At 50.5% G+C, this 12923-nt stretch overlaps 6 protein-coding genes across 6 annotated transcripts; 2 read left to right on the top strand and 4 right to left on the bottom strand.

Moving 5' to 3' along the window:
- Nucleotides 1-637: 637 nt before the first annotated feature.
- N7468_008131 (ribosome biogenesis GTPase LSG1) lies at nucleotides 638-2665 on the bottom strand (the record flags this gene model as incomplete). The annotated part of the gene is made up of 1 exon (XM_058477427.1): nucleotides 638-2665. One exon carries the CDS (start codon nucleotides 2663-2665, stop codon nucleotides 638-640), a length of 2028 nt encoding a protein of 675 aa, XP_058327772.1.
- A 410-nt stretch (nucleotides 2666-3075) lies between these two features.
- Nucleotides 3076-4626, top strand: N7468_008130 (ribosome biogenesis protein LTV1; the record flags this gene model as incomplete). The annotated part of the gene is made up of 2 exons (XM_058477426.1): nucleotides 3076-3098; nucleotides 3165-4626. 2 exons carry the CDS (start codon nucleotides 3076-3078, stop codon nucleotides 4624-4626), a joined length of 1485 nt encoding a protein of 494 aa, XP_058327771.1.
- Nucleotides 4627-4897: 271 nt separating this feature from the next.
- On the bottom strand, nucleotides 4898-5650 carry N7468_008129 (HAD family hydrolase; the record flags this gene model as incomplete). The annotated part of the gene is made up of 1 exon (XM_058477425.1): nucleotides 4898-5650. One exon carries the CDS (start codon nucleotides 5648-5650, stop codon nucleotides 4898-4900), a length of 753 nt encoding a protein of 250 aa, XP_058327770.1.
- Nucleotides 5651-5893: 243 nt separating this feature from the next.
- On the bottom strand, nucleotides 5894-7592 carry N7468_008128 (CDP-diacylglycerol--glycerol-3-phosphate 3-phosphatidyltransferase; the record flags this gene model as incomplete). The annotated part of the gene is made up of 3 exons (XM_058477424.1): nucleotides 5894-6893; nucleotides 6946-7298; nucleotides 7356-7592. The coding sequence occupies 3 exons, from the start codon at nucleotides 7590-7592 to the stop codon at nucleotides 5894-5896; spliced, it is 1590 nt and encodes a 529-aa protein (XP_058327769.1).
- Nucleotides 7593-7761: 169 nt separating this feature from the next.
- Nucleotides 7762-8580, top strand: N7468_008127 (complex I NDUFA12 subunit family protein; the record flags this gene model as incomplete). Its single annotated transcript, XM_058477423.1, has 7 exons — nucleotides 7762-7812; nucleotides 7869-7889; nucleotides 7978-7984; nucleotides 8052-8132; nucleotides 8195-8264; nucleotides 8340-8477; nucleotides 8532-8580. The coding sequence occupies 7 exons, from the start codon at nucleotides 7762-7764 to the stop codon at nucleotides 8578-8580; spliced, it is 417 nt and encodes a 138-aa protein (XP_058327768.1).
- A 369-nt stretch (nucleotides 8581-8949) lies between these two features.
- N7468_008126 (uncharacterized protein) lies at nucleotides 8950-12639 on the bottom strand (the record flags this gene model as incomplete). The annotated part of the gene is made up of 4 exons (XM_058477422.1): nucleotides 8950-11316; nucleotides 11370-12361; nucleotides 12436-12559; nucleotides 12634-12639. The coding sequence occupies 4 exons, from the start codon at nucleotides 12637-12639 to the stop codon at nucleotides 8950-8952; spliced, it is 3489 nt and encodes a 1162-aa protein (XP_058327767.1).
- Between the last annotated feature and the right edge of the window lie 284 nt (nucleotides 12640-12923).

Genomic DNA, 12923 nt, shown 5'->3' with positions numbered 1-12923 from the left:
TGGTGTAGGATATGTAACCATGAATATACATCAGTATTTGATGGGGTAGGTGAAGCCCTATGCACCACAAGGCCTTTTCAATTCAAACTCAGGATTGCGCCCAGTCCCTCCATACAGTAGGGAGCAAAAGTCCGTGTGCAGTTGGTTTCGTCCATCGGTGAATACCATATCTGTATACTTGGGAAGGGCGTCTATGGCTAAGCTCTTCGCGCTATCTAGTAATCTCATTGGTGATGAATTTCTCGATTGTTGTTCTATCTGCGTCTGTGCAGAGTGCATCCGTTACCTCGCGGTTGTATGGCACTGCCTTCTTGTAATATCGTCTTTCGGTCTGTCTTGGGTTTCCGGGTTTCTCGTTCCCTCGCAGGGGCTACCATAGAACTTCGAGGGTGGAGTAATAACAGTTTGAGTAAATTAACTCATTTCGATGACATGCCGAACGCCTGCAAATGTCTGAAATTCAAAAGTCGACAACATGCACACCCCGTATGAGACAGTCAACCGCCTCTAATCCTCCTGCAGAAACCATACGTACATAAATGACAGTAAGAACTGGTCGCGTCAAAAGGGGAATCAAATCATAAGAGATCCATCGGCCATATGCAAGGGAAATATGAGAGAGAAAAGAAAATCACTTTTAGTAGTCGTCATCGGCATCGCCGTTGTTACGCTTCTTCTTAGCTTGTTTCTTGTTGCCTTTGAAGTGCTTCTTGGAACTGCCGCCCCTAACGTCGGAAACATCAATGCCTCGCTCGATGGCAATCATCATACGCTCTTTGCGGCCTGTGGGGTTCTTCCGAATCTGTTGACCTTGCGACGTGTATTGACTCTGGAAAGGTAGAGTCATACGGCCAGCTGAGGGCCCAGTTGCAGTTCCGAAGAAGCCGCTGTCAATGTTGCGGGACCGTTGGCCGGGAGCTTCAGGCTGTAGATCCTTGGAGGATGAGACGAAGGAGGCGATGTCGGAGTCAAGGTCATCGACGTCTACAATGGTCTTCGCAAGCGCTGCTTGACGTCTGGCGGGCAAATGGGCGAGATCATAGAGATCCTCGTTGAACTGGTGTGGATCGATAGCTGGCTCGCCCTCAGCTGTAGGAGGAGGATGACAGAAGAGAAGCTTTCCGTTCACATAGTCTTTGAGGACATATCGGGCCGCGCGGGACTCGTCGGGCTGTCCTAGACCTTGGGTAGAAAACCCGCGAGCTCGCGCATAGGCACGTAGGACCTCACTGGCAGTCGGTATGCCAGTACCGCCCTCTTCGATGGGGCGGGTGTTGATTTTCACACCGTACACGTTCTCCAAGAAATGCTTAGGGATACGTTGGGCGACCAGGCCAGCGGGCCCTGTGAACTCACGCTGTTGGTCGATCGGCAGAACACCGTTGACGACCAAGTCAGCCTTGGTTGTAGCGAAATTGGGGAACACCAAACCAGGACAATCGCAAAGCATAATTTCTGGAGACAGATAAAGTGTCTGGAAGTGCTTTGTCTTACCGGGGGTGGCAGAGACAGACACTTTCTTGGCACCGAGGAGAGCGTTGATCGTGCTAGATTTACCGACGTTGGGGTATCCAACGAGACCAATGGTAGTCTTTTGCTTTTGCTTGCGTTCGGAGCCATCTTCTTGAGGAAGCGTCTCTGGTGAGTTCGCCAAGAATAATTCTTCTAGCTCATCCACATCCAAAATGTGTGGACCGATTGATGCTTCTGGGTCTGCGTATTTTGCAATAGCATCGACATCACCCTCAGCTTCATTTACATCAGATGTCTCCTTCACGTCGGCGCTGTGTTCTTCGTCAGCGCTGACATCCAACTTTTCGGCCGCTTCAGCCAGCTGTTCATCTTCACTATCAGAAGTGGACTCCCTCAGGAGCTCAGCCTCGAGCTTTTCCTTAGCAAGATGAGCCGAGAAGAAACGGAAATTGATGTTGTGCGTCTCGAAATAATCAGCCCAAGCCTCTCGCTGTTTGAGAGTCAACATATCGGCCTTGTTGACCAATAGTAAGTTCTTCTTCTTGGGATCAATCTCCTTGACGTAGTTTTCCAAATCTTCTGAACGGAATTGAAGAGGATTTCGTGCATCGACAATCTGCACAACCAAATCAGAGCGCTCGATGACACGCCACAGCTGGCGCCAAACTTCCAAGTTACGCTCAAAGGGGGTCATCAGCAGATCGTTGTTTTCCTGGAGTTCCGCAAGCCCCCAACGCCAGTCTAGCAGACTCTGACGTTCCATCATCTCCAGCTGTTGTGGCGTCGTAGTAGAATCCCATTTCGGTCGTCTAGGGACGGTCAAGCGGCCCCGGTTCTTCTGGTGCTTCTTGTGGGCGTTCTTCTCCTCGGATGCAGAGAGGAGGTAGGGGTTCTTCTGATCGGAGTGGATAATCTTGACGTTATTGATTTTCTCTGCGGTAAAGTCTGTGCCGGCCAGTTCAGCAGTACTCAGGAACTCGTCGAGAGCGGCTTGCTCGGTGATTGACCGCATCTTCACCCAGGATGCCTCCTTGGCTTCGTTGGTGATATAAGTTTCGCCATTGATACCCTGGCGTGCGATGGCGTTGTTGTGCGAGGCCTTTTTCGCCTTGGATGCTTTTCCTTTGCCAAACCGATCATTCATGAGGCTGTTACCCAGCCCCACGGAGTTCTTGGACTTAGCCAACACCATGATGAAAGGCTTTTTCTTGGATTAGGAAGTCTGAATGAGAGAGAACGAAGAACAAACCCCGCTTGAAAATCACCCGAAATCTTTTGGATTATTCAGACGCGGATAAGATAACGCTGACTCAGGCGGGGTCACGGGATTTTTTCCCGACTCTCATTTTGCCACTATTGGATCTTATTCTGCATGTACTTACACAAGTCGTAGATTATACAATACAGTAGAGGCCAAAGTACGCCTTGGATTCATATAAAGTATGTACTTAGAAGTTTGCTCTCCGAGTCCTGTTTTGCAGTTTTTGTATAACTTTTCCATCGGGCACCGATAAGAGCACGTGACTTTATCTATCCCACTTTTTTCGTCTTTTTTTTGATCCACCAAGGTTGATTCCAAAGTTGTTGAAACGATCACCCAGGATGCCGCCCCGAAAGCAGTGGATGTAAGTTTTTATTTTATTTTTTCCCCCAAGGGATTTACGACAGTAGCATGTCCTGACAATCGCCAGTGATAAGAAGAATGCGAGCACTTTCCAGCTCTTCCATCGATCCCAACATGACCCGTTAATCCACGACTCAGAGGCAGACGACCGAGTCCTGCACCAAGTTTCCGGTCCCGCTGCCCCGGTGTCGTCTTCGTCATCATCGACTTCTCAAAAGCCCTTCCGTAACCTCTCAGATCTCAAGAACGAGTTCAACGATGATGCCATCCGCCGCAATGAAGGCGAGGCCGCAAACTATGGCGTGTATTTCGATGATTCAAGCTATGACTACATGCAACATTTGCGTGAGCTGGGAACCGGCGGCGGAGACTCACACTTTGTCGAGGCCAAGCAAGAGAAGGGAAAGGCCAAGAAGGGTATGAAGCTGGAAGATGCGATCCGCCAAATCTCTCTGGATGGGGACTCCAAGAGTGCCCACGGGGGTCCAAGTGTGTATGGCTCTGAGTATGGCGATTTCCGCTCAACCACCACATCATATTCACGAAAGCCTACGTACCAGGATCAGCAGAATGTGCCGGATGCTATTAGTGGGTTCCAGCCTGATATGGACCCGCGTCTACGGGAGGCTTTGGAGGCCTTGGAGGATGATGAATACGTGGACGATGATGATGATGACTTGTTCGGTGAATTGACAAAGCAAGCGGAGGAGATGGAGGCTGGTGATTGGGAAGATACACTCTTTGACCATGAGGAAGAGGATGAAGGATGGGAGTCCGATGCTACCGAAAAGGCACCGGTGCGGGCAGATCATACTGATGGAGTAAACGATGTTCCAGACGGCCCTCAGACCGATGTTGTTGCTCCTGGTGAATTACCTGAGCATGACCAACCTGCTCCAGATATGCGACCTACAGACCAAGACTGGATGCAAGAGTTCGCAAAATTCAAGAAAGACGCGAAATCGGGCAAAGCTCCCGTGCCAGCAGCTCCCACAATCGCCCCCTCTGAGCAGCAGACCGCTGCTTCCACTGCCTTTACTGTTGGCGGAACGCCTATTCGCAAGAAGAAGCGTAAGGGTGCCTTGACAAATCCTTCTGCCTATTCGATGACTTCGTCTGCCTTAGCTCGTACGGAAGGCCACAGATTACTTGATGACCGATTCGACCGGATAGAGGCTCTGTACTCTGTGGACGAGGGCGAAGAGTATGATGACAACATGTCCATGATTAGTGGCATGACCGGTGCAACTGGCATGACGGGCATGTCGACTGCCTCATCTCAAGCGCCGAGTCTTGTTGACGCCAACAATGAAAGCTTCTCCCGTAGCGGTTTCAATAATGTCATGGATGACTTTTTGTCCGGTTGGGACGATCACACCAGCGCCCAGACAAAGCGAAAGGGAGCTAAGAACAAGCGCGGTAAGCATGGCAATGAGGCTATTGGCATTCGCATGCTCGATGAGATTCGTTCTGGCCTGGGGCCCGCTCGCTTCTCTAGTAGATCCAGTGGTGTCTCTGGAAAGGTTTAGATGGATACACTGCGCTGCAGTATGATATGACCCATGCATGGCACCTCTTCATGAACCGGCGTTTTTCTCTTTATGTGATCTACAATATCCTATTTATGCATCTTTATGAGGACGTGGCTGATGATGAGATCAAAAAACTTTTTTTGCTTTCAACTTTTGTGCCTTTCACGGCAATACTTTAAAGCTCTTGAACATGAAGTACGAGAAAAGTGTATACATGGCGTTTCCAGATGGCAGGCATGAAATTCCAGTACACTGGCTCAGACTTCCATCACACAAGAGTGACTATACCCCGTAGAGTTTCCCAAGAATCGATCCTCAACGAGCGAAGATCTTCCAGACGCTTTTCCTGCTTCTCGCTATAAAGTATAGCCAAGATGCCTTCTCTTTGAGCAGGTTCTATGTCACGAACAGGATTATCCCCAAAGTAGACAATATCATCCGCACAAATACCGTATTTCTGCAGAATAACGCCAAGTAACCCATCCAGTTTAGACCTCCCAACTTCATTAGTAGTGACCAAGATATCAACATAACGCTGCAGGCCTAACTCTTTGACCGTCCACTCTTGAGCATCTGCCGGTCCCTCCGTGATAATAATGATCTTCTTGCCGAGTCGTCGCAACTCCTGCATCAAGTCTATGACGCCTGACTTTGTGGCTAGGTTCGATTTCAGAACTGATTTGTATGTGTCTAGCAAAGAACTGATCTCGCCGTTTACCCCTGGGTCTGACTCGGGATTCACATCATATGCCTGCAATAATTGGCTAAATCTTTCGCGGCGGTAGTCTGTTGATGTTCGGCCATCGATGAAAGCATTCGCTGTGGCGCTGCGCAGAATACCTTGATACGTGGCTTGAAGATCTTCAGAGAATATCTCAGGGCGGCTCGAGTGGATCGCATCAAAGACAGCTTGGGACGCTTGCGAGGATGCCTTTCGAAATTCATGGAGTGTGTCGTCTAGATCAAAGCCAAACCAGTGTTTGGCGAGGAGGATCGATTGGAGCTTAGACTCAGGAGGCATGTTTCCACCGGCAAGGATTTATCTTATTATTGATGAGAGACACGCAATGTAGATATTTAGATCCCAAGTTGTAATTGAAATCCATTTGGCCATTGTAGTTAGTTAACTACAGAAGTTGATTATGTAAATGAGTCAGAGTGGACTTCGTGATGGCGTGATAATGTGGAGATGATTGGGCATATTAGTACAAGTGGGACCACATTCCCGGGTGAAATATACAAGAGCTTCAGTTTTTCATGAAGTCTAGAGCGCACCGCCAACTTTCTCGACAATCCACATCGCTAGTCGCACATTCCAGCCAACGCGCCGCTCGGTACGCATTAAATCTTCGCGTGAAACTGGCTTGGCGTTTTCTTGTAACCGCTTTGCCTCTTCGCCGAGTTTCTGTTTGAGTTGCTGGTCGCTCGTTACCAGCAGAGCACCCACTTCAATGTCAAGGCTGTAGCTTCTCTTCGTGTAGTTGCTGCTCCCGACGAATGTCAGACTTGGGTTTTCTTCACGGGGTAGTGTCACCCAAAGACCCTTGGCATGGTACGTCCAGCCTCCTGGTGTGCCAACTGTACCACGGCGCCATTCTTTCAGTTGAATAGAGTTTGTACTCTGAGCTGCGGCGACCCGGTCGAGGAATCGCGCGGAAAGGTGGGTATAGGCTGCTGGCAGCATTCCCGATACACCCGACGACCCGTAGAACCCGTTCGCCCATGGAGAGGCGGTTAATACAGTGCCTTGGGTGGTTGATGGGGTTTCAGATGCAGCAGATGTGCTGCGGATGAGCAAAGAAGAGAGGACGGGATGGATGTTGAAGTAGCCGGCAGTAAAAAGCCACCGGGCACCTGCGAATGCGCTTGATTCGGACAAAAGCCGCAGGATGTGTGATACGGCAGGGAATTCAGTCGAGGAATCTGGCTTGAGGAGGGGTGTAAACTGAGCGACTGGATAGACGAAAGTCTGACTGGGTGACTCGGGAAAGGCGGGCTTGTTGTTGGAGGCTTTGATGAGAGGTGTTAACACCGTTGACGCACAGGCGACGAAGCTTTCAGGGTCGTCCAGTGGAGACTGCGCTCCATTGGCGGTGGGCCAATCTAAGAGATATCCTGACTCGCTGTGGGCATCTGGCAGGACCTTGAAGCTCAAACTGCAGACGGCGTGGTGAATGCGGGCATAGTAATCGGCAAGCAATTTGGAACTGAATAAATGATATCGATCAAGACGGTTGGTGAAGTAGTCTTCGGAGAGATTAGCTCTTGAAGTTATGTTAGTGCATGTCAGATACATGAATTGCATAATCTACCTACCCAGATAGAATTATTTCGTCATCAATGCCATAAAGCTTCATGTGCTGCAATCCCCAGCCTTCGTTGATCCTTCGGGGAATCCATTTCTTTTTCAGTCCCGTGAGATTAGGAGTATGGAACATGCGAATATCAACTCTTTCAGGTCCAAATTCTGCCACCAATGAACATAGAAGCGAAGCAGAAGACGGGTTCGGGGTTTCACGAGTTCCGCGAAGACAATCAGTCAGGATTGAGACTTTTAACTCGGGATTATCGCGCAGGGATTGGGAGATTGTATCAATCAATTCGTATTCCGTTTTGCCGATATATAAGGTTGAGAGGTAGATGCGCTTTCGAGCACTGCGAATTTTGTTCTGTGCACCTCGTAGTTAGCCTAGCCCAATTCTTCCGTCTGGAAATCGAATGGTTACCTTCAGAGTGGAATAGAAGCTGGCCGGAGAATTCAGAATATCCACTTGCGAGGCATTGATCTCGAATCGGGGAGCAATGCGATCTAGCTCGACCGTGATACCCCCGAGAGGTGACGGAGCAGACGTAGCAGCTTGGGAGACAGGGGATGCGGAGAACTTGCGGCCACAAACCTTGCGACGAGCAGCTGGTCGACAGGCAGCGCCCCGAAGCCTTTGACCCCCAATGCGACCAAACATGGCGAGTTGGAGCTGTCGTGGTCGCGAAGCAAGTCGATTGGAAATATTTCTGAATCGGGAAGGGACAGATGCAAACGCTGCAAACTGGCCCGGGCTCCTTCTGCCTCAACTTCGCCATTCACGACCGGCTTGGTCCCTTCGCGATTCTACGTACAATTGCACCGCCAATATGTCGACTATTCTGCGGACGCTGCGCAACCTGCGCCGCATTGGTATCAAGGTTTGTTCCACATTTCTCTATCGCTCTAGCCCGGTGCAAACGCTGACCCCCTACAGGATTATGCCCACCAGATGCAGGTACGATCTCGCCCGCGGATGCTCCAAAATACGAGGGATAGGCCGGTTGAAAGACTAACATTGGACTCTCAATCTCTTCTTCGAATAGAACATCGGTATGTCCGTCCCAATTTGGGTAAAACAAGCGGTGGGGTGTGGCTTGCTAATCCGAATCGATTACAGGTGATACCAAAGCCGGAACCCTGATCGGCATCGACCGCTACGGTAACAAGTACTTCGAGAACATGGAAGAGGAGCTGCCCCGTAAGGAACAAGACACCAATCACTTCGCGGGGGAATAGGTGTATTAATTAAGTGTCTTTCAGTCCGAACCCGTTGGGTTGACTACAAGACGAACTGGCCCGAGTGGGATGCTTCTCAGATTGAGCCCGGCTGGTAAGCTCTTCTTGCTTCTATCTGAATGGCTAAATGCCTGAGACCATTGGGCCGTGGCTAACGACTTGACCAAAGGCACGCCTGGATCTCCTACATGGTTGATGCTCCTCCCACCACCGATAAGCTTATGCAGACCGGACACCGCGCCTGGGAGCTCCCTGAGCACCGTCCCAACCTCACCCAGACGCGTGGTGCTTTCAGGACTTACTCCACGTTAGTCTCACCCAAATGATACCTTGGGTGCTCGTCAAGCTAACATTGCTCCAGCACCCGCCCTAAGTATTCTGCCTGGATTCCAGTTGCCGCTCCCCGGTAAACCCGTGGCTTTGAAGCTAGCAGGATGAATCCAACTTGCGACCTTTGACGGCTTTTGTTTTTTCTTAACTCTTCAAGCACCTTCGGGCTTATGAGATGTACATAAAGTTGTGGTACTGTTTTATACGAGATTCCAATTCAAAATCCGCGAAAAAAAAAAAAGAATTTAATTTTCCATTTCCCAATAAACGGCTCAAATGAAACAGGCCTACCCATGCTGTAGTCCCCAGTTCCGCAATGATTGGCATGGTATCTCAGGTATAAAAGAAATGATAAATGAAGAAGGGGCAAACCTGCAGGAGAAAATCCAAGTAGACACATGAAGATGTCAAGTCACACCCATGATTTTTTTTTTCAACCTGGAAGATTTTCACAGAACATATAGTCCTGATCCGATATTCGACCAATGCCGAATAGGTCGACGATCCTCCAGCTCAATGCACCACCAGAGAACCTCCTTGAGCTTTTCTACTTGTTCCCCGGCTTCATAGGCGCGCGAAAGAGCATACCAAGCCTCCGAGTTATCCCACGAGCTTCCAAGCTTGGTCAACGATGAAAGAAGAGCATAGGCGCGGTCCCGTGCTGCCAGGCGGTGGAGATACTTGGGGTCAGCCTCATGCGGAGAGTTTGATACCGATACTGGGCCTGGAACCTTGGTAGCCTCGGGCGCCTTCAGCTGATCAATTGATACAGCCCTAGCCGACGTGAGCTTGGCGGTATCGGACAGCAGTGACTGACGGGTTCTGTTACAATCCACATCTGCATTTGCCGAATCCATGACCAGAGTCTGGTCCCAGATATCGAGAAGGAGGTTTGCAAGGCCGATTGTGGCGGTAGGGTGCTCAGGATCGCGCAGCAACGCATCTTCGAACAACTTCATGGCTTCATGGGGGTTCGAATGAGCTTGGGCTAGAAGACCTTGCTCGGCGTAGACGTCTGCCCAAAGCTCCTCTGAGCTTTTAGCTGCAGTCCAACCACGCTTGGTGAAGTTGCGTGCTGAAGAATCTTCAGCCGAGGTCAGGGCTTCCATCCGGCTTGCTTGCTTCAAAGCTTCCTCACATGCCTCGCGAGCATCATCGAAAAGAGATGCACGGCGGTACAGACCAGCAATGACAAGCCAGATCTTTACCAGTAAAGCGAGGGCATGTTTCTTAGACTGAATCGTGGTGAATTTCGTGACGGCGATGGTAGGGGAGTCATAACGGTGCCCACTGGGGAGTCGGACGTCTTGAACTGGCGGCTGATGCTCGTGGCGCCCTGGGTAAGGTTGCTGCAGATGGGACATATTGTGCGGAATGGGCGGTAAAGGCTGTCTCCCGCTTGCAGGACGACGCTCTGACACGGGAGATGTATTGCCCGATACAGCGATTCCAACCAATGCTGGGGAATCAGACCCGTTTGATACCGGTGATCGAATGGGGGATCTCTCAGGCCGGGGTGTACTGCTACTGCGGGTATCGGCCTTCTTGGAATCAGAACCAGCTGTACGCGGATGGCGCTCATGATCATCATCAGTGACTTGGATAGACGGCGCATCTCCCCCACCACTGGGCACCGCGGGGACAGGAGGAGTTTCGGAGTTCACGCTTGGAGCACGGCGATCCGGTAGCTGCGATGCTCTGTTCCGACTGAAGAGACTAGATCGGAAGCTCTTTGCAGTTCCTGCAGAGCTCTTCGGAGGCACCAAGTGCTCTTTGCACTTTGAATTGCGGTTCCCTTCAGTCTCTAGATTGAGATCCTGGAACAAGATGCCAAAAAGACTGAGCAACTGCTCGGTCTTGTTGACAGCGGCTTCGGGGCCTTCCAAGACTTCCACAAAGGCAAGTTGGGTCATGCGAATCTCAAGAATGCGCTCTTTCTCACGATTTTGTAAACGGCCAAGAATTGTGCGCTTTAAAGTAGCTGGGCCATTGTGGGATTGCCTGGATGCCCTCCTCTCGCGACTGCTTTTGGGAAAGATCTCTGATGGAAACTGCTCAAACGCCGCTTCACAGGAGCGCTCTGCAATATCAAACTCCTGTTTGGCACTGAGCAACAATGCAAGCAGATGCCATAGCGAGACGAGGTCCCGCTCTTTGGAAAGATCATCCGAAGCAGAAGAGGGATCATGAGAGGATAGCGCAGATTTAACACAATCCATTGCCGCGTCCAGATCTCGGTTTTGAGCTAGTGTTAGAGAAAGGGCATAGAGGGACGAAAAGTTCGACTCGTTTCCTAATTCAGGCGCAACGCTTCGCTCTAGATAATCGATAGCCTCAGCACGGATTTCATCCCGGGCCTCGTTCAAGGGAGTATAGGTCGCCCAGTTCGCCAGTCCGACTCCAATGGCTCGATAAGCCTGCGCTAAAACCGATGGAGATATTTCAGATGGGGCGTTAGAGTTGGCATTGTAATTAAGTGCAAGGTTTTCGGTATCCAATTTGGTCGAAGCTTTTTGGTCGATGTAAGTTTGCATCATGTCTGTCATATCCTTGGCTTTCTCGGCTTCTTCAAAGGACCCAAGGCAACTCAATAATGTGACGCCCTCTGACAGCGTCTGGAGCAAGGTATCATCTGACTCCAACTCTCCATAATTGGCGGACTTCGCAGCACGCTCTTTGGCAGAGGTGACGATTTCGATGTAAGAGTCAAGTGCCTTGATGGCAAGATCGAATTCTGACAACGCCGCGTGGACATGAAATAGACGTCTAAGGATGAGATGTGAATGATAGGTTTTAGTCGCCGCACGATACAGAATCTGATGACACGTTAGCAAGATGAATACAAGGGAAACAACTAGTCTGTACTCACATCCAGGACGTTACGTCCAACAGCATTTTGACCTCCTTCACCCAGGTCTTGATCATGCCAATAGGGTCCGCAAAGAATTTGCCAGTTGCCAATGACTTGTTCCACCCATGCCTCAACGGGAGAATTGCCTGCATTAGCAGTAGGGAATTTCACCTCACGAAGGAGATTGCTTTCGCAAATTGACTCTACCAAGCGTATCTCACTAGCCAATTGCGGTCTTTCTGGCCCCTCAAGCTGTGGTGTATAGTCTAGCTGTTCTTGAAGGATCGTCGTCAAGAGTCCGTAATATGCCCTCCATACTGTTGATCGCGAGGGCCCAGGGGTGGAAGGCTGTGAGGTGTTTGAAGCCAAGCTCTGCTTCACGGAGGGATGCAGAGCCCACAGTCGGAATAATCTAAGTGCGATCTCGACATGACGGGGATTGGCGTTCTGGCCTGCGGTGATGGCTTCTTCGCTTGCCAGTAACGCACCCTTACCAAGGAGGGTCTCCGCCCAACTCAAGAATTGGGAGTTGGCATTCGTCGTGAGTTTTCCACTGCTCAGCCACGCTAATAGCGAAGAAAAAGTTTCCAGCGTTTCATCAATATCCGTTACTGCCGATTGTGCCGATCCTGCGTTGTAAAGTAAGCCTATCATGTTCGTCGTAGACATCCCACGTGCATGTATACCTTTAATGTAACATCCCTTTACTAAACAGACCTCGGTCCAGGCCGAAAGTTCATGATCTTCATGTAATATACTGTCCACTAGGGCCCTGAAATCCTTCGGCAGGCGACTGGCAGCTAGCGCGGGCTCATTGAGGGTCCAATGGATCCATCCCAAGCAAACACTAGCCTGAAGTATCTCCTGCTGGGAGCCATCATTGTTCTCAATTGTTGTCAACAGCGCAGGGATTAGCTCATGGAGATTGGGGGTAGACGATGACTCTTCGGTTGTTTTTTGTTGTTGATATGCAATGACTCGACTTTCAGCGGTAGCGGTCTGGATAATGCCTAGATTCGAGCGGAAGACCACTCCGTTAGCGCGCAAGCCACCGGCGGAGGTACCTGGTCAATTTCGCACGTACAGATTCTTTGCGGCGAGTGTTTAGTGACTTTGCGAATCAACTCAGGAACTTCCTCCCATTTGCCTTGCGCCCGCGCTTGATCCAGCGCCACGCTGTACCGGTGTCCCTTCTCAGCATTGCCTCCCTTAAGCAGACGAGGATCAGTATAGGCTCGGAGGAGATCGACTCCTAACGGGGACAAGAAGCTGTAGAACTCACCGCCATGGTGTTTCAGATGGTGGGGAGCAGGGGAGAGGAAGAGATGCAGGAGAGAGACCTGTTGTAGCTCAACGCGACGGAGGATGATCGTCTAGGGGTGTGCCTTGAGCATGTACGGAGATTACGGTAATTTACACCCGAGGCTCCAAGCAGGAAAACCAGAAGCAAAAGACCCCCAGGGCCCGCAGAACAGCCCCGGCAGAATCCACCAGCATTCAGATGGGCGCCGCAGCATGTGGCCCGAGCGTTACGCCAAAAGGGAAAAAAATTACCGAACAAGCTTCGGCAGT

This window comes from Penicillium chermesinum (assembly GCF_028974085.1).
Source record: "Penicillium chermesinum strain IBT 19713 chromosome Unknown utg000006l:1.0-2335141.0:1.0-2336784.0, whole genome shotgun sequence".
NCBI classification, from domain to species: Eukaryota; Fungi; Ascomycota; class Eurotiomycetes; order Eurotiales; family Aspergillaceae; genus Penicillium; species Penicillium chermesinum.
The sequence above is the reverse complement of the archived record's forward strand: the minus strand, read 5'-3'. Positions and strand labels throughout refer to the sequence as shown.